General features: G+C 34.4%; 2 protein-coding genes across 6 annotated transcripts in view; one reads left to right on the top strand and one right to left on the bottom strand.

The window, feature by feature from the left end:
- Positions 1-2661, bottom strand: part of CEP44 (centrosomal protein 44) — a 29119-nt gene extending 26458 nt beyond the window's left edge. For 3 of the 5 annotated variants that reach the window (XM_045799419.2, XM_045799420.2, XM_087866586.1), the window contains exon 1: positions 2102-2661. The gene's annotated coding sequence lies outside the window, so the exon portion shown is untranslated. Of the gene's footprint in view, positions 1-763; positions 873-2101 lie in introns of all 5 variants that reach the window. The other 2 variants (XM_087866585.1, XM_087866587.1) reach the window with 2 other exon arrangements.
- Positions 2662-2677: 16 nt separating this feature from the next.
- Positions 2678-21546, top strand: part of FBXO8 (F-box protein 8) — a 51084-nt gene continuing 32215 nt past the window's right edge. Inside the window, exons 1-2 of the mRNA XM_045799421.2 lie at positions 2678-2931; positions 20320-20656. Of these exons, the coding sequence (XP_045655377.1) occupies positions 20328-20656 (329 nt within the window). The 5' untranslated portion in view covers positions 2678-2931; positions 20320-20327. The remainder of the gene's footprint in view (positions 2932-20319; positions 20657-21546) is intronic.

The raw sequence follows: 21546 nt of genomic DNA, 5'->3' as shown, positions 1-21546 counted from the left end.
AGGCTTTCTGTTTTAAGGCCCTAGCCACCAAATTCTGCTTTCCCCCCTCTTTAGGAACACAGCATCTTCCTGTTCCAAGACTCCTCTCCTTTAGCAACATGGTAAAGAACAGGTTACTGAGTATAATTTATACACTCATGCATGGATTTCAGTATTTTTCAGTTAATCAATTACTTCTAAATATTTACATTTTTAGGCAGAGGGAATTTCACGTACTGCCAAATGGGAGATAATAAGAAAAAGAAGTGATCCTGAAATAACATTATACAAAATATTGGCCAAGAAAATAAGCCTTATTTAACAACTTTTAGGATGACTAGGGAATAGATAGAAATGGGGATGCAGTAAGAAAGGACTTCCCAAGACCAGCCTTTACTTTCCTGGGAAAGATAAAGTGGGAACTAATCTGGTTGTAACTGCAAAAAAAAAATATATATATATATATATATATATATATATATATATATATATATATATATATATATATATATATATATATTCTTGGGTACTGCCACTGGCCAATGTAGCATTGTATTAAGTTCCAGACCCACCTATCTTAAGATGATTCTTCTAAGGGTACCTTTTCCTCCTAAGACATTCTAAAACTTTAATATAAATTCTATCTCCCTCCACAGACTTTAATTCTTCCAAATGTATATTCCATGTCTCTAGTACATGTAATTTTGTTTTATTTAACACTTTATGGTATCTTTCCTTTCTCTGAACTCCTGGAACATATATCAATGTCTCATATTATTTCTACCTCTGATAATGGACTTTCTGACAACAAAGTATGTCCTTGGAACACATCCTCTTCAGTACCAGCAGAATAAATATTTTGAAGAAGAGTAAGATACAAGTACAGGTTGGATCTGTAGGTGAAGGAGATAAGTAATAAAACAGGATAGAAAAAATAAAGGGATTTTAAAAAAGTGAGTATTATACAAAAAATGACAGCTACTGTTCTACATTTTCATGAAAGCCTTTGCTAAATCTACTATAAAATTGGAAAACACTAAAACTAAGATAGTAAAAGAAGACAATCTACAAGTTATGCACATTTTAGCACAGTACTTTCAGAAATGAAAAATAACTTATTTTTTAAAAAACTGATTAACGTTTTCACTTACAACCCTTATCAAAAGAAATTAAGAGAAAGGAGCCATTACTCCGCTTGTAGCACAGATTCAACTATTAAGATGGACTCAGGATTGCTTCCTAGCATCCTCCAGAGAGGTCTCTCTGCAAGTCAGACCTGCTACACTGAACTTATCCTGGGGAGACTTTGTGAAGAGTATACAATAGCAGTTTACGATTTTTAATCTAGCTCAATCTCTTTGCGATTAGAGGTCTTAAATGATGCCTCCCAATGAAATGCCATTGAACTCAGAGTGATTTTTCTTCAGAATGAAGCAAGTATGCTGACTTTAATGATTATGGTTCATGGCTAAGAGTTTGCGACATACCTTACAACACTAAGATATTATCGAAAACCCGTGTATCAAAAATAGAGTAGATATGAGGTAAAATTAAGTTTATGAAATTTTCTCAAAAGATATTAGGGGAAATACTGATCTAACAGGTAGAAAGGTCTGGAAAAGGGAAAACAGAAAATTGGGAGAAAAACAAAGCGGGTACGGGACAAGAATAGAGCTCAGTAGGACTGCTATGTTCACATATAAAACTGCTCACGAATATAAAATAATTGTGTATAATTTTAGAAAAATAGTCTTGTGTACCCATAATTTCGGAATCAAAATGCCAAGATCGATTTTTTTGCAGAAAGGGGAAAAAAACGTAAGTTGTCTAGAAGGTAGAGAAATACGGCAACCCAGGGAAATGCAAGCAAGGAAAACTCACTACTTTCACCTCTTCCTTCTAGTCAGCATTTCGGAGGAGTAGTATCTTTCCTCAGCTCATAGGTTCCAACTGAAGGAATCAGTCTGTAAGTTCCCAACGCTAACCCTAAACTGAGAGAATTAGCTGCCACGATTCTTCCCATTTCGCTGTTTATCATTAGGCTATACCAGCTGGGTACACAGGCATGGCGTACCTAGGGATTCCCTCCCTCCATTTGATTTAAAAGGATGAAAAGGCAGACCTGATCATTCGCTCCCGCCCGCGGTTTCGGTAAGGGCAGCAGAAAGAGGCTTCCCCTGCTTAACCTGGGGCACACTCTCGCCAGCCTCCCCAGCAGCCGCCGAGCAAAGAAGAGGGCCCCGAAGGCCTCTGGCCCCACACAGCAGGGAGAAGGGGAGGTAGCATATGCGACCAGAGATAGCCACCGTAGCACAGCCTCCAGCAGCTAGTCGCTGCGGCCGGACGCTTCCACCTCCGCGCACCCCTCGAGTCGACCGTTTGTATTTAAACAGTGGGTCGAAGCCCGCCACGCGCCGCGGGAAGACCTTCAAAGCTGCCGGCTCCTCGGTGTTTCACGATTCCTCGCTGCAGATTCCACACCACGTTTGTCCAGACCACTGAGGAGACTGACTCCGCGGAGAGGCTTTTCATCGGCCAGTCCGATCCCAAGTTACAGCTTAAAAGTCTGTCTAGTGTTGATGCTTAGAGTGGCTCGGGGTGGGATGTGAGAAACGGGGAATCTATAGCGAATCGTAAGCACCGGGGATAAAAATGCTTCTTCTCTAAGGCTCAGAACCCTAACGTCACTTCCGGCAACAATAGGAAACGTCAAAAGTCGTACAGTCGGCAGCTCTGGCTGCTGCAGCTTGAGGTACGCTGAGTTCAAGGGATCCTGTGCTGCTTCTGGTATTCTCACCGCTGATACCTCCACCGGCGTGAACAAGTAAAGTTTGAACCGGCTTCTCCATGGCCTGGGCACCAGTTCCCGGCTGAGCCATTTTCTCCTTGACTAAAAGCCCCCGCCCAGAGGCCGATTCGTCGCGGCGGCGGTGGGGATCGCAGGTCGCTCAGGTACAAGATATTTCAGAGCTCGTGCCTCTTTACTCTGCATACCCTTACTTTTCTTCTCGAAAATAAAGACAACCAGTGTTTGCCAGTTGGCAGAAACTTGCCAACCAGCAAGACTTTGGGACCAATGGCAGTGCAGGGCATTTTGAGTGACAGCCGTAATGGCTTATTAAAATGTGGAATCTGTATCAGGAGGCGGGAGTAGGTGTGTTCCTTGTGTTTCTAGGCCACTGGAGTATAGGTTAAGTTGGGACCTCAGGTGGTGTCCCAGGCTCATTATGAAATAAAGCCTAGAAATGGCAAAGATTATTCTTTTCTAGCCCAAGTGTTGCTTTTCAGGTAGAGTGTTTTCTTGATGCATAGGCAGTTTTCGGTTCTTTACTTACTTTTCGGTAATATGAATGCAAACACTTTTACTTAAGGTCATAATGGCTTTGACAGGTGCTTCAGCCATCAGACTTGTGTTACAAATGTGGCAACTTCTTAATTTGTCTCTTGTTTGTTTCTTTGGAACTGGTCTCTACTCTCTTGTATGTCAGGTGTTCCTATTAAATATTATTAGATGAAGTTACATAAATTCCAATCCTCACTGAAGTTTTTTGTTTTAATTTTTAGGTTCTGTATGTATTTAGTAATTTAATAACTGAGTCTACTTGTTTTAACAAATTGAATTTTTGTTTTCAAGGATCCTAGATGTTTCTCTCCGAATCAATGTATCATGATTTTGTTACTGCAAAGTGAAGCTAATTTATGTTTTTCATTTCCACTTTCCTTCTCCTTTTAATATTATAGTATGGAAACCATATTTATGAGATAGGAGGGTTTTTATCCCCCTAAGAAAATGGTTTACAAAATTGAGCAGATCTGAGAATGAAGGAAAAATTTTATTCTGTTTTTCAAGTTGAGTAGGATCTGCATGAGCAAAGCATATCACAACTGATGATTGTGTATTCCTTACCCATTACCATTTTATATGGTTGACACTACCAAAATAAACATGAGCAAGGATAGCTCTTAAGAAGGAAAGAGGTTAGAAAAGCTAGAGGTAATGCTTTTCTAGAATAGAAAGAATGCAAGTCATTGGCAGTCTTTGTGTTGGTGTGAGATCAAATAAGAATGGGAGAGGTGAATCTTAGAAGTGTGTTTTTCATGTCTGTTTTCAGGATTATTTTTAGGTGGCAGGTACCACCTGGCTGTCCATCCCCAGCACAGCTTTTGCCAGTGAATCACATAGGCTTCTTACAAATTAACGGTACAGGCTTTCAGGGCTTGTTGTCACACTATGATCTACGGTAAAATTGCATATGCTTCTTTCAGGTTTGAAAGATGCTGTAAAGCCTTACCTGTTAGTAAAGTACTATTCAGGTTTATCTTTTATAACTAAGTGCTTAACACCAACTTAAATGTGTCAATTCTCAAATTATAAGTTTGGCTTTTAAATTGAGATTCCCTGTCAGGTTTATATATTTCATTTATAGTACATTATGCCAATTAACGAATGTGACTTTGGGCCTTATATATTTGCAAAATTTTAAACAGATGCTTGAGAAAATAACACAGTTGAAACACTTCCATCCACAAAATACCTTGCAATAATAACTGCTAAATAAGCTTAAACATGCATTATAAATTATTATATATGATCAGTTTAATAGGGAATTTCTGTGTGTTTACTGTGCTTTTGTGTAGATTAAAAGAGCCATTTTCCTCTTTTCACAATATAAAACCATTGATTTCCCAAGAGATTATCTTCTTTGATCACAGTGCATTGAAGTTAGTCATTCAAATTTATGATTTTACAATTTACTAGTTATCCAAGTGCTATGTACAACTACTTTTTCTACATTTTGACTCAAATTTGGAAACTGAGGCTAATCCTTTGGCTGGCCTGTGATTAATGCATCAAAATCATTAATCCTGAAGTCTATGAAATATACATCTAACTCATGTTGCTTTCTCATTGAATTATTTTACTATTTTAAAACAACTTTGATGAAATACATCCACTTTTAGGAATTTGTATTCCGTTTCTTTCTCATCATTTTGTTTTTTCTGACAAACTTATTGATATATATTCTATAATAAAACTAAAACATCCCGATTTGAATAAGTTTACATTGTATTTGGGACAAATACTTTAGTGACATAGAGGTGATAAAAGATATCTGTGGTTTCAAGTTTAGGCATTAGGTTTAGTCATAAGCATAGGGGAAAAGAGTTGGAAAGAACAGATGCTTATATACACACATACAGCCCTCCATCACCTCTTCATTTTATTTATTTTTTTTTTTAGGATTTTTTTCTCATTTAATTTTTATAGAATCATAGAATTTTACAGCTAAAAGAGACCTTAGGGATTGATCATCAGGTTCAAAACCCTTGTTTTACAGGTGAGGAAACTGAGACATAGAATTTAAGTGACTTTCCCAATACAGTTAGTAAAGAGAAGGAGCCTGAATCAAATCTAGGTTTTGTGTCTGTCTCTTGTCATTACTAGAAATTTTCTCATCTCATTTCTGATTTTCCTTATATTCAGGCTGCCCTCAATATTTTAATATCTTGTTTTATTTGTCTAAAAGCTATTCAGTGAGAATTACACTTTTTGTTTTGCTTTGTTTTTTAATTCCTCAAATCTCAAAGGAATGGCCATTTTGGTTAGTGAGCATTGAGTGTGGTGTGCCCCGAGGAGGTGGGTTGGGATATGCTGCTGTGGCAGTTGCTGATTACACGGGGTTCGAGTAAATAGTGCAGTTAAGTAAGAACCAGTGTGATTAACAATAATGCTGGCGAGAAGTATAAATGTTTTTACTTTAAAAGTTAAAACAGGTGAGAAGCATGATAAATTTATTTTATTTAAAGATTAAAACAGTGGAACATTTCTTGCAAAACAAGCCAAAAAAATTAAATAAGGCTAAAATTCTCAGCTTTTTTGGTTACATTTAAATAACACATTTTAATTTTTGCATTTGTTTAAATGCCGTTTGGTAACACTCATTATAGAATCAAATTAAAGAACTGGAAAAAAAAAAGCTTCAGAAAGTAATATTGTAAATCTTTTGAATTAAAAAAAGAAAACCACCCTACAAATGGTATGCTTTTTAGTAACACAAACTGCCTCTTGCAGGACCAGATCTTTAAATTTAATGAGTGGGGTTTTTTTTATGTGTTTAACATACCTTGTGACCCTTTAGTACTTAGCTATTTCCCTTTTCTCCTTAGAAAGACCTCCTTGTGGGCTTACCCTTCCTTCTTTTTCTACAATTGTTGCCATTCAGTTTTAAGGGTGTGATTGGTTATCATGGTTTTTTCTTCTCTCTCTTTTTTTTTTTCTTTTTTTTTAAATTCTCCACCTAGTGTGTTCTAAACTACTTTGGTGGTCTGTTCTTTTGGAAGTAGGGAAATAAATGCTGGGCTGCCCATTTGATTCTAAATGTATCGTAGAAAATATTTTCTCACAGAATTTCTCATGTTCTTATGCCATTGAGTAATATCACATCATTTAAAGATTTTTAAAACCTAAAATAATCAAAATCTAGTTGCTACTTTCTAATTGAAAAATATTGAAAATCTCTAAAAAGATAAAAGTAAGTGAATTTCCTCATCTTTAAGTCTTAATAAAATTAACATTTTAGAGAACACTTCTGGCACACATTTTAGCTCTTTATCTGAGATAACAAATATCTTAACTCAAAATTCCACTATTCAGATGTTTAAGAATTACTGAAGAATTTTATAATGAGTTATTTTAATTAGATTATTTATATGTCAATCCTCCCATACTGGTGATTTAACATGTTTGGTCAGGAAGAGACTTAGGTAGTTGGTTTGCTTTTGATCCCCAGACTCATTTCTGTTCTTCCCATCTTCTGTGTGTATTTTCTACTTAAATGGTATGTAAGCCATTCTTCATTATGTAGAGTTGTCTCCACAGCATGCGCTATTTGAATGCTTGGTGCCAAGGAATTACTAAAAGCACTAGTGCAGTTACCTTTCTCTTAATAGAATAGTATTTTATTTGATGTTTAATTTGTTACCTAGAGACATTTTGATTGAAGTTGCTTAACATTTTACAGATAAGCTTTATATTAGACATACCAACAGCTATTAATAAATCCTATCTCATGCATTTGTGGAAATATTCTATTCTTGAAAAGAGAACAAGACATTACAAATACAGTCAAAAATACTATTTTAGAAACATAGCCATCTACTGGATAGAAAAGTGTTATGGTTCTTAGAAACTTTAATAAATTGGTGACTAATATAGTTGTTGGTAATTAATGTACACTGCCTTTAGATGAAAGTGTCATTGTGCTATGTTATACCAGATTCATTTTGTCTAAAACTGTATTTCACTTTTTAAAAATGAGAAAACTACCTCTAAAATCATGTCAGAAAAGTATTGCTGTTTCTTGGATTTTTGCATAAGAAGAAAAAGTGAGTCAGGACCTACATACTGTTTTATCAATTAAAAGATGCTTTTATAGGGGCGCCTGGGTGGCACAGCGGTTAAGCGCCTACCTTCGGCTCAGGGCGTGATCCCGGTGTTATGGGATCGAGCCCCACGTCAGGCTCCTCCGCTATGAGCCTGCTTCTTCCTCTCCCACTCCCCCGGCTTGTGTTCCCTCTCTCACTGGCTTCTCTATCTCTGTCGAATAAATAAATAAAATCTTGAAAAAAAAGAAAAGATGCTTTTATATATGTTATCTCAGTTAAGGCTTACAGCAATCCTGTAAAATAGACAGTAGTGATTTCCCCCACTTTATAGGAAACAGAACCTTGTTTGAAATATCTAGGTCACACAGCAAATGGCATATTTGGAGCTATAACTTTAAATTCACCCTCCAGAGTAGCAGTGTCAAAAAAACTTAAACATTTTTCTCAAGCAGACATCATATAGCCTACATTTCTCTAATCTCAGCATAGTAAAACTAGAGATAAATTCTAAAAACCAAAGACGCCTGAATACTTTAAAAATAGGCTCTTCCAAATAATTATTACATTGATGCACAATAAAAATATTATTATTAATGTTGCTGTTATTTTAATAGAAATGAGGATATATAAGAATTTAGGAGATTTAGATAAAACTTACTCTGATTTTTAAAATTTTTAATGAGTCATTATTTCTATACATTAAAAACAATATTAGTTGAAGCAATCTAAATTAATTTACATTAGTTTATGTACTTTGATTTTTAATGAGGTAATTATACCAATTTTCTCTTTAATGTATTTTGCATTTACATTTTTTTTAAATCAAGGAGGAGGCACACTAATACCAATTCTTTAACATTTATACCTTTACCAATTATTGATACAGCCTGTGTAAATAGTTAAAATATAGGATTTGCATCTTTAAGGGTTTGTATTCCTTGATCATTCTTCTTTTGACCTATATGGTAAATTCCATGAAGTCAGAAAGGATTCCTAAGTTTTTATTTTTTTTTTAATTTTTTAATTTTTAAAAAATTTTTAAAGGTTTATTTATTTGAGAGCGAGCGAGCACAAGCAAGGGGAGGGGCAGAAGGAGAGAGAACCTCAAGTAGACTCCCTGCTGAGCCTCAGAGCCCTATTTGACTCTCAGGACCCTGAGATCATGACCTGAGCCAAAATCAAGAGTCAGCACTCAACCGACTGAGCCATCCAGGCACCCCTGATAATTTTTTATAGCTGTTTATTGAGGTATGATTCACATACCATAAAATTCACCCATTTTAAGTGTACAATTTTGTCCCCCCTTTCTTGGGGTAAGTGTGGATGCACATGCAGTTTGAAGAAATACACAGAGAGATCTCTTGTACTCTCTACCTAGTTTCCATGGATGGTAACATTTTGCAAAACTAATATACTATCACAACTCATTGACATTGACATTAATACAGTCCATCTTTTTTATTCATATTCCCCCAGTTTTGTTTAGTTTTGTTTTTTTTACTCCCATATATAAATAGGTATATGAAATTCTACACAGGTTCACGTATCTGGCACCACAGTCAAGATACTGAACAGCTCAGACACCACAGGGATCCCTCATGCTACCCTTTTATGATTATACCCACTTCCCTCCTGGGTAATGATGGTGAATATGTCACCACATGCTTATGTGCCATTTGTTATATCCTCTTTGGTGAAATGTCTGTTCATGTCTTTTGTCCTCTTTTTAATTGAATTTTTTTATTTCTTTCCTGTTGAGTTTTGAGAGTTGTTTATGTATTCTAGATACTAGTTCTTTGCCAGATATGAGATTTTCAAATATTTTCTGTCACTCTGTACATAACTTGTGTTTTCATCTTCTTCACATGAGTGAGTTTTTGATTATAGAGGTACACCTTATCAGTTTTTTCTTTTATGGATCATACTTTTGATGTCAAGATTGAGAACTCTGCCCAGTGCTAAAGCCTTAGATTTCCTTCTATGAATTTTAGAAAAAGTTTTACAATTTTATGCTTTACATTTAAGTTCATGATGCAATTTGAATTAATTTTTAAAAGATACGTGAAGTTTAGGTCAAGTTTCATCTAAATCAGTTTTTTTTTTAATCATTGCTTACCATTCATCCATTTGTTCACTCAACAAACATTTACGGAGCTCTTTATAGATCTAAGGTGCCGTTTGGTACTGGATTTATCCATGTAGCCTATTGTGTGGAATCAGTTCCTCATCTTAGTACTTATAGTCAGTTCGTACTTTGCATGGTACCATGTTAACTGAAATAAGCATATTAGAGATGCGCCCTTGCCTTGCACAGCCCCATGGTCACTATTAATAGTTAGCACAATACTGTACAAAGCAAGGACTGCCCCTATTCAACCATACCTAGGAGATATTGAGGGTTTGGTTCCAGACCATCACAATAAACTGAACACCACAGTAAAGTAAATCAAATGAATTTTTCGGTTTCCCAATGCATATAAAAGTTGTTTATACTATAGTCTATTAAGTGTGCAATAGTATTATATCTAAAAAGTGTACATACCTTAATTAGAAAATACTTTATTGATAAAAGATGCTAACCATCATCTGAGCTTTTGGTAAGTCATGATCACTGATCACAGACCACCATCACAAATACGAAATGAAAAAGTTTGTATTGCGAGAATTACCAAAATGTGACACAGACACAAAGTGAACAAATACTGTTGGGAAAATGGCACTGATATACTTGCTTGATGCAAGCTTGCCTCAGACCTTCAATTCGTTAAACTATTCTGTGAAGTGTAGTAAAGCAAGGTCTGTGTGTATATACCTTTTTAAAATTTTTATTTTTTAATAAATTAAATAATAAACTTAAAAAAACACGACATGATAGGTGAGTTCCAAAAGTATTGTCGTAATGAACATGTTTGAGTAAATATTAGTATTCTATAATCAATATGCTTAAAATATGAATCTCAACAATTATAATACTGATTTTAAAGATCTAAAAAATTAACCTATTCATAAAACACTTTAAGATTTAAATTACTGGTGTTCTAAAGATCTATAGTAGAAATTTCCTCTTATTAATTGACATTTATTTTGTGATACTGCCAAAAGAAACTTTGACATGTTGAATCTTCCCATGAAGTCTTGAAGTTTTCATTTCTGGAAACATTGATCGTGATTAAAGATGATGGTAGTACTTAAGTGCTAAAAAGGTATCTGTGTTCTCCCTGACTGATGACTAAGTACTTGACCTTACTTGCCAAATTTTGGTTTTATATATATAAAAATCTAGGCGAAGTCAGCTGCTGCTTCTTACTTTATATATTTACTAGCTTTTTTTTCTCCTAGCAGAGGTAAATGGCATTTCCCCAAATTTCACAGATCCTAAATTAATGAAATTTAGAAGCAAGACTATAACAACTCAGGTAATTAAATCCAAAATAATTGGGTGTACTCTGAAATGGAAAAGGCAACATAAGGTTATTATTTAAAGAGGGTTGAGAGATGAATACAAAACTACCTGTTATTGTATATTACCTGCTGTGGGCTAGGTTCTCTAAATGTTAGCCCCTCTAAGTCCCGCGGGATAAGAATTATCCATTATTGGGACACCTGGGTGGCTCAGTCAATTAAGCATCCAACTCTTGGTTTTGGCTCAGGTCATGATCTCACTGGTGGTGAGATCCAGCCCCATGTGGGGTTCTGTGCTGGGCATGAGATTCTCACTCTCCCTCTGCACCCTCCCACACACATAAATAAATCTTTTAAAAAAGAATTATCCATTATTTTACTGATGAGGAAAATGAAGACCACAGACTATAGGTGAATCAGATTCTGTGTTGGAGTTTGAGCCAGATCTTTTTTCACATCAAAGCCCGTGAGAAGAGAATCTGCAGCTGGGAACAACAATGGAGGTAATAAGCAGTGACAGAGAAAGAAGAGATGAGAGCCAGTGATGAAAAAACAGATGGTAGATTGCCTTTGCCATCTGTGGGCTCTAACAGTTTGGGCATAAGGTTTGGTGGTTAAGAATAAAGTCTTTGGGCTCAGACCTAAGTTTGAATCCTAAATTTTACATTTGCGAGCTAGGAGATCTCAGGCAAAGTCGCTTAACCTCTACTGGGTCACAGTTTCCTCAGGTATAGAATTAGAATAATAATTTCTACCTATTAGGATTGTTAATGAGTATTAAAACGAGATCATATATAAAGATCACATATTTAAAGAGTGCTTAGCACAGAGAAAGTATTAAATGGTGGTTTATAGTACAGAAACAATATTATTGTTTAATATTTTTATTAATATTACATATGTAATATTATGTACAGAAGGAGGGAACACAGCCGGGAATTCCAAGCCTTAAATATGAACACAAAAAGAGTTAAAGGGGGTATTTTTTTTCCAACTTTCTTTAAAAAAATTTCCTCCATCCTTTAAAAATTCCTATCAAAAATGGCAAAAATGATTCTTGCTATTTTGATATTTTCTTTGACAGGAGTCTCCTACTTCTCTTAAGGCATAATGCTGGGCATTTATTTCCTTAGTGATGATTTTCAGTGTGTATTACACTAAACTCTCAAGCGGTAATTTTTAAACTGCACGCACATCTAACAAAGAATTTTTTTCCAATTTACATGCTTGGATTCCACACCAGATATCTGTTTACAGAAAAGTTGTAAGAATAATAAAAATAACTAGTATATACTCTTTACCCAGATACATCAATTTGAAAATGTTTCCAACATTGCTTTATCACTCTCTTTATATAGAGATAGATATTACTATTCTTCTGAACCATTTGAGACTAGGTTGCATATACTATGCCTTAACACTTCAGTGTGTTTCCTAAGAACAAGAATATACTGTGATACAGCCACTATACAGTTACCAAATTCAGGAAATTTAACATTGATATAATATTTTATCCAATCTTCAGCCCAGATGTCTAGTTTTTCAGATATCCCAAAAATGTCCTTGAACTATTCCTTAGCTTTTCTTTGGCTTCACAGTATTTTTGAAGATAAAAAATTCTGTCATTTTACAGACTCCATTTGGGTTCATTCCTCTGATATTCCTCATGTTTAGATTCAACTTACATACACATGTTTGGCTGGAGTACTGCATAATTGATGGTGTGCCCTTCTCAGGGTATCATGGCCAGAGGCATATGTAGTCCATTCGTCTGTAACTGATAAATGTTTTGATCATGTGGTTAAAAACTATCTTCATAATTTTTGGTAATTAAAGAGTAATACGTGAGAAGATACTTGGAGATGCTGTGAATATTCCATTCTAAATCAGATTCCAGATCCAGCTTCCATTCATAATTTTTGCCCAAATTATTTTTCCCACAATGATTATAAAATGATTCTTCTAACCCTTTATTCCTTTTATCTTTATTAGTTAACATTTTACTGTAAAGGAGACCTTTCTTTTCTCCTTTATTTATGTATTTATTGATCCTCAGTGTAAACTCATGAATCCTTTTTTTTTTGCGATGAATTATAATCTATTACTGTCCTTATTTTTATTTTGATGCTCAAATTGTCCTAGGTTTGACCAATAGGAGCTTTTTCATAATAGCTCCTAACATCCCTTTTGACATTATCTAATTGCTTTTGTTTTGTTTTGATTTTTTTTTAGCTCACTGGCCATTCATAATATGCATTTAAGAAACACTGCCTTAGGATTTTCTAGTTAGCCCTTCGGAGGGTCCCAAGGAGATTGGAAAGGTTAAAGTTGGTAGAAAGATGTATCTTTTTGCCATATTTATATGTTACAGAGCTTCAGTTGGTTCCTTCTCTAAGCAAACTCTCAAAAATATATGATATGTAGAGTTTATGATTTTGTTTAGTAGATTAAGATTAAAATTAATTTGTTAACTTTTGCCAAAGAGTCACTGGATGAAATCAGCAGTAAATAAGCCAAGCAATCTTTGTGCAAATGCTTTAGCCACACTTTAGTGATTGAACACTGGATCTTTGAGACAATAACATGTTGATTTGTGGGTGTATGCATCTGTATAGAGCTGGTGGCCCTTGCTTTGGGATGGTTGGGTTGATAGCCATTATGCTGGGCCACTTACAAATGTTAGAAGAGAAGGGGAGTCTTTTCTCTAGGGTTCAGTTTCTTTACAGGAAACACTTCTTCATTCAACCTGGATAAGGGAAAAGGGTTAGAGTATATGCCTAATCATTCTAGACACTTGATGCATGTATGTTGAGGAATAGCTTTTGGTCTGTCATCCCATATTATTTAATTTTCATAAATATTGTAAAGAGGCTAATCTTTTTCATTATTGTATAAAGATGGAAACAGTGACTCAGTAATCCCTTGATTTTTGTTTCTTATTTTACTCTCAATTATTTCCATACTTAACACTCTGTTTTGGACTCCCAAAAGCCTTTTGAGGGCTCAGCTTAATTCTCTGCACTATTCCATACTATCTTTCTCCTTCCTCTTCATGGCTTCGTTAGTAACCACTACTCCTTCCAATTTTTTGTTACAGGAATCTGTTGAAATGTTTTATCTACTCACCAGCCTATTGTCCCTCTTTTAGGCTTAAGTTTTCCCTTTTTAAAAAATTTCTTTTCTCTCATTTTAATAGGAAAGAAAGGTGATTAAAGATATATATTCAATCTTAAAATTTTAACAAGAAGCTAGGAGTTGACTATAAAAGATTTTTCCAAAACTAAGTTAGAATACTTCTTTTATCTATTACTGTCTAATTGACATCTCACGATTCATATTAATGGGATGGTACCTTACCATTTGTATTTATCCCAGTCCTAGCTTAAGACCTGGCCCTGAAATCATGTTAGCATGAATCAAAATAATTTTAGAGTTTAGACTATTAAAATCAAGCTATCTAATACTGAAAGAGCTTTTCAGAAGGAAAAGCACCATATATGCATAATAACCCTGGATGTAACATGCCTAAAATGTTGTCAGGTAGAGGTGAGACAGATCATTTAGAGGTAATAGTGTCTGTTTGCTCCATAAATGGACCTTTACCTAAGCAAGAAGCTTTATGCACTCTTATTGATAAATATTTTTCAAAGACTTTGTTTATTTTTGAAAATTGCTGGAATCTTCCTAAAGTCATGTAAATTTCCATTTATGTTATCCCAGATATTGTGCCATGGTAGCATAGGACTTTAGGAACACAAAGTTAAATTTGAGATGTAAGATAATAAACAAAAATACAAAATTCCTTATGCATGACATCAAATTAATAAAATAGCTGTCTCTTTTAGCTAATGTAACATATTTATCCACATTACCACTGAGTATTCAAAGCTGTTCAGTTGGGTTACCCATCCCATAACCAGTAGTGCCAGGTTTTTGAGTCTTCTACCCACATGAGACATTTGCATATACACGTACTTATGTATGAGTACATTTGCAAGTAGTACAGAATCGAACATAAATATTTGGCCCTTACATGAAAACAGAATATAATAGCTCTGAGATAATAGGGAGCATTGCTTGCCTACTGTATTAAAATGATCAAAATTATCTAAATTGTTAGGCTTGTTTGCATAACTCCAGGAAAATAGAAATTCTTGAATAATATTCATTTGCATGTTTGGCTGTTGCTTTATTTGAGATTCTCTGTACCATTTAAAAAGGAGTTTTGAGATTTATTTTATTTTGCATTAATCATTCTCTGTAAAATGTAAATTTAAACTTACTAAATAGTATCTAAATCTTTGTTTATAATTATCATTATCATTCTGAAAAATAAGAAAATATAACATCCTAATTGCCTTGATTTTTTCCCCATAATTTTTTCTCTTCTCTGGGGGGAAGAATTTCAACTTTGAAATCTTGCATGGAATTTTTGTTAGAATAATTTCTCCTCTGTAACCTACATAATTATGAAATTTTATTTCCATCGAATGAGAAATAATAAAGCACTGTTTCTGACTTTGGAAACCAAGAGAAAATATCTTTGGTTTCATTTTGAAGGTCCTTAGAATTTTATAAATTCTTTGAACTTGATAAACTTTAAACAAAATAAATTCAAATTTGGAGGAAAAGACATGGGACATTTTAAATAGTATTAATTACAGTCGAACTTCCGTATTTGCAGATTTTGTATTTGTGAAGTCTCCTCACTAAAATTTATGTTTTTATCCCCCAAATCAATATTCCTAGCACTTTCACAGTCATTCTCAGACACGTACAGGCCTGTAGAAAATTTGTGTCTCTGACGAGCTGTTCTCATGTAAGGTCAAGGAGGGCGGTGCTCTGCTTTCTTGTTTTAGCTCTCATATTGTAAACAAGTGTCCTTCTTGTAATCTATTTAGTGGCACATTTTTTACATTTTTGTGCTTTTTTGTTGTTGATTTCAATGTTTAAAATGGCCCCACACTCACTGCTGAAGTACTGTGTAGCATCCTAAGTGCAAGAAGGCTGTGATGGTGCTTTAGAGAGAAAATGCCTGATAGATGAGCTCTGATCAGGTTTGGTGAGTTCAATGTTAATGACTCAACAGTGTATATTAAACAAGGTGTACTTAAACAGAAACACACATAAAACAAGATTATGTATTGATTAGTTGGCAAAAATGTGGCCAGAAGCTTGCAGGAACCTAACCCCATGTATCTCCTAGGAATGATGGTTCAGTATTGGCTAATTCACTGTAGTGACTATAGAACATAACTACCAGGAATTACAAGAATTGACCGTATTTCTTTTATTTGTACATTAACTAGACTAACTGTGCTCTTATAAGAGTATTGTTTCCTAGAAGTATCTATACTCGTCAACCTGTTTTGAATGAACAAATTATCAGCAGTGATTTCATCACAAAAGCCATATTTACAACAAAACTATTTAAATACAAAAAAAACTGTTTTGTGTTTAATTTTTTTCAATTTGAAACTCTGTATATTCAGTGATTACACTATTGAGCTTGATATTTTTTGGACTGAATTCCTGGCACAAATGACAGAGTACCGTATCTTTTATAATGTTATGTTTTAATGTTGAAAATCTTTATACTAAGATTTTATTAAAACTTTGATAAGAAATCTGAAGATTTTATAGTTTGAAGTCAGATTTTGATTGACTCAGTTCAGACACATATTTTCAAGAATTTTGAAATCATGTAAGACCCCAGTATGAAATTCTATCATATTTTATATCTTTTAGAGCCAGATGTTGACACATTACTAATAATAACACAAGGATCTGTTTCATGCCATTGTTACTGGCACTATTATAAGACTTGCTGAGGTTTGAAATTTTTCGTGGAACATAATACAGGCGCTTTTGTTTTTCAGGTTGGGGTTTAGTTGGTTGGTTGGTTGGTTGGTTTGGTCATCAATATAAAAGAATTGCATTTATGAGCAAATGCTGGTAAATGGCTGAAATATCATGTAACTAAAGGAGATGAAGAATTGTGTGTATCAATATGAACAAATGAGTTTATTCAGCAGGCATAACATCTGGACAACTGAAGTATCATTAAGTTGTACTAAAGTTCTTATTTTCATTTTATGAAAATATGATCTTGTCACAACAAACAAATAGCTAACATTTTCGTAGCTGTAGAATGAACTTTATATGCATTATCTCATTCAATACAACAACCTTTTGAACTATAGATATTATAATTATGTAATATGCAAATTATCACATTACAGATGAAGAAACTAAAGCTTTTAACACTTGAATTTCCCAAGATCCTGTAAATAATAACCAGTGGAGTCAGGACTTAAACTCAAGTCTGTTCAATTTCAGAGTCCACAACATTGTGCTCACTCTGACTTACTATATAGCTTCTGCTGTGGATATCATGTCGTTTTGAGAGTTTTATCACTTTTCTGACAGTTCCACCCACATTCCACATCCCTGTTACCCCAAGAAGGATGGGGATGGAACTCTATAAACACCCTTTCCTTTCCCCAAAGCATAAATTTATGATATTAATCTTCCTCAAGTGGTTTGCCCAGTATGAACAACTGCTTTAAAGGGAATGGAACATTCCAAAAGGGCAATTTGTGGTAGTATTCATCAGTAGGAAAATAGAAAATGCAGTTTCCTTTGTCTGAATTATGTGTACATGAACCTCGAACTTCCACCCTCCCCATCAAGTTTTTTTCCCCCTCCAAGAGCCAGCTGCTAGCTTTACCTCTTTCTACCTGCCGGATGCTTTCTGAATCACATTATCCAGTGCTCAATTTAAGTGATCCCCATTAAAGTCCAGAGCCTAGGGAAATCACCCTGATTCTGTGTTCCCTAGCAACATCCCTGAGAATAACAACAGCTGCTTAACAGCTGCTTAACCAGAAAGATGCTGCAGGGGAAATACACAGAAATTGATATTAAATGCTTTAAATCTTGAAACTTCAAACATTATAGTTACCATGTTGTATTATTTACCTTAGTGGTACAAAAACAAAAGAGAAAAATAAGTGTAATCATCAAAGAAAGAGGACAAGATATGCTAAATGTCCTTAGCAAGCAATGTGCTTCTAGGTATTTTCTTGCTCTGATAAACAGGGAAATAGCCATGATGGAAATAAATACCTTTCTTTATGATTTTGAATCTTAAAATGTTAAATTTGTGTCAATTAAATTATACTTAAGTTGTAATGTGACATGGCATGTTAAACATTCAGCAAATTTAAAATTCTTACAAATTTTTGTTGATATTCCTTATTTTTTCTGTTAATCATTTTTATTCTTTGTGTCGTTTGCCTTTTCCAGAATGTCAGATAATTGGAATCATACATTATGTAGCCGTTTCAGATCATTTTCTTTCTCTTAGTAATGTGCATTTAAGTTTCCTCCGTGTCTTTTCATGGCTTCATAGCTCATTTCTTTTAGTTCTGAGTATTTCATTGTATGAACGTACCACGCTTTATCCATTGACCTATTAAAGGAAATCTTGGTTGCTTAAAAGTTTTGGTAATTAGACTAAAGATGTTACAAACATTTGTGTACAGATTTTTATGTGGACAAAAGTTTCAATTTATTCGGGTAAATACCAAGGATCACAAATGCCGGATCACATGGTAAAAGATACTGCCAAACTGTTTTCCAAAGTGACTGTACCATTTTGCATTCCCACACCTTTGCCTTCATTTGGGGTTGTCAGTGTTTTGGATTTCAAGCATTCTAATATATGTGTAGTATTTCTCTCGTCGTTTTGATTTGAGATTGTAGAATAACACATGATGTGGAGTGTCTTTTCCTATGCTTATTTACTACCTATGTATCTTTTTAGGTGAGACATCTGTTGATCTTTTGCAAATTTTTAAGTGGGTTGTTTTCTTATTGTTGAATTTTAAGAGTTCTTTGTATATTTTAGATACCAGTCCTTTGTCAGATAATGTTTTGAATTTTTTTCTCTGGCTCTGTGGCTTGTTTTTTCAGTCTTTTAATATCCTATATTAAAAATACAAATTTAATTATTATAGCGTAATCACTAATTTAAGAACTGCTGCCATTATTGTGGTATGTATTTTAGGGATGAAAGATAATTTTTTATGGTTTCTTTGTAAAAATAAATTTCCCCACATTTACAAATTATTAGTATGTTCCTTCTCTTTGACCCCCGCCCCCCCCGCCATCACTTTATACCTTAAGCTCTTGGGATTCCAAGCAGTTCACTATAAAGGAGAAAAGTGAAAAATTATCCTGAACTGTTTTTCTGTTCTGATCAATAAGTAACCCATTACAGTGGTCATTATCGAAATAATAGCCAGTAACTCAGTAAATATACATGTGGAGAATGCCTTTTTAAATACAGGAAAAATAGTATCTTTGACATTCTTTGAAATTCCTAATAATTTTTAAAATTTCTAGTCACCCCTGGGTTTTTTTTCTTTCTTTCTTTTTTTGTTAGTTCTCATTATAAACAGCTAATTAAAGCTACTTTAAAGATAGGCTATGCTGTGAAATTTATTTTAATGATTTTATATGAAAATCAGTCCCTCCCAATTTTTAAATTACATGCACACACTTAGTAGTCAGTCAACTCAGATTTATAAAACAAGAACATTTTGTTTGGAAAAGAAATCATGGAGCTATCTATATTAGTTAAAAGCTCTTCCTGATTTCAAGTTTCTCTATGAATTTATTTGCCTAGGAAAAGTTACTTAGTTTAAAGCCAAGATCAAATAGGAAGTCTAGGCCTGTAGTTTCCTAATATTTGTATACTAGACAGGCCAATGTTTCTTAACAGAAACAGATAAATGTAGGGCCACTCTGGTTGGAGGTCAAATGAAGGTAGAGGAGGCTAGAGTATACTCTCTTCTACCTTTTCCCAGGTACCTCAGAGGAATCCACAGGGCTATATGGAGAAGAACTGGAAAATTAGTCTAAATTATGATTTTTATTTAAAGAAACAACAAAACCAAATAGTCATTACTAAGCTATTTATCATGGAGTTCTAGGTGTCTAATTTATAAGGTTTCTGAATTAGACTTCAGGGCCTATGTTACATTTTATTACAGTCTACAACTTAAGTGTAGACTGGCAAGAATTAAAGGAAAAGCCTGTTTCACAGCTGTTATGCATCTGGGAGTTTGGTTAAAAGGGGCTAGCTTAGCTTTGCCTGAGTTGTGATAAAAAGCAGGGTCTAGAGGCCTTTTAACTAAAGTCCTGTGCTCTGATCAGAGCTGTATTTAATACTGGCCCATAAGTCCACATAATTATAATTTGTAAGAGTCTTTAGGACATCAGTAACTTTTAAATCTTACCATGTGAAAAATGATTATGTCACCTATGGACTTTAAAAGTAGCTAGCAAATTGGGATAAAGGTGATGATCAAATCAAATCAAATATTTCTGCAACTTTCTCTGTCCAAGTTTTGTACTTAGGATGTTCCAGCTATTCTTTGTAATATACCACTCCTTTTAATGTGCTTTAATGAGGAATGTTAATTGTGGTAGACTAATGCTTCGTGTCACAGTTAACCTTCTTACTACATTCTGGCTTTCTCCCAGGCTTGCAGATGGGTCAGGGGCTGTGGAGAGTGGCCAGAAACCAGCAGCTACAGCAAGAAGGTTATAGTGAGCAAGGCTACCTCAGCAGAGAGCAGAGCAGGAGGATGGCTGCCAACAACATTTCTAACACCAGTCATCGTAAACAAGTCCAAGGAGGCATTGATATATATCATCTTTTGAAGGCACGGAAATCTAAAGAACAGGAAGGATTCATTAATTTGGAAATGTTGCCCCCTGAGCTAAGCTTTACCATCTTGTCCTACCTGAATGCGACTGACCTCTGCTTAGCTTCATGTGTTTGGCAGGACCTTGCGAATGATGAACTTCTCTGGCAAGGGTAAGTTCAACCTAACATGTTTGATTCAGATATCTCTAAACACGATCATGCTTAAATATTTGTTTTTAACCTCTGTTTGTATTTTGACTTGCTTTTTGTTAAAACCCGGAAAGATAATGAGTCATCCTCACAATCAAATTTGATATTGGGGAAAGGAGGACAGTATAAAAGAAAATGACTTTATAGTTAGAAGTTACCAATGAAGAGGTGTCAGTTTATTCTAAAAATGCAAGTTGTTGGGGTGCCTGCCCGCCTCGGTAGAGGGTAGAGCATGCAACTAACTCTTGATCTCAGGGTTGTAAGTTCGAGCCCCACATTGGATGTAGAGATTACTTTAAAAAAATAATAAAATATCTAAACAAACATACAAGTTAAGTGAGAGTTTATAATCCAAAACTTACAGTGTTCACACCCCTGGTATAGTTTTTGCTTCCTGTATGAAGATTGTTTACTAATTGATATACTTCTTTCTATCACGGAGGTGCTTGTTAACATAAACTGTGGTGAATGTTTCATCTACTTTTTATTTTTTCTAACCAACATTTCATCAATGAAGTAGGAAAATAGTAGAATCCAAGGAGATAATCTGCTTACGGAAGTGAAAGTAGACTATAGAAATTATAGTAGTGATTATATCAGTTTAAATTTAACCTACAAATTTAAGAATGTTTGGAATAGAATCTATTTTATACATAACTTCAATTACTCCTTAAATAGCATCATATACTTGAGTTGTAAATATGTTAGCAAACTTAGAAGAATCTTTGGATCTTGAGCTTTCTAGTATATAAGGTTTTTTTAAATCTCATTATTTCTAGTGATGTAAAACATGTCTAAAAACAAAGGTCTTTTTGTGACTTTAAATAATTTCTAAATGAAAATCTAATTGA

This window comes from Ursus americanus, chromosome 13, assembly GCF_024610735.1.
Source record: "Ursus americanus isolate L20-20 chromosome 13, mUrsAme1.1.p, whole genome shotgun sequence".
Classification (NCBI taxonomy): domain Eukaryota; kingdom Metazoa; phylum Chordata; class Mammalia; order Carnivora; family Ursidae; genus Ursus; species Ursus americanus.
This window is presented reverse-complemented; position numbering and strand designations above follow the sequence as displayed.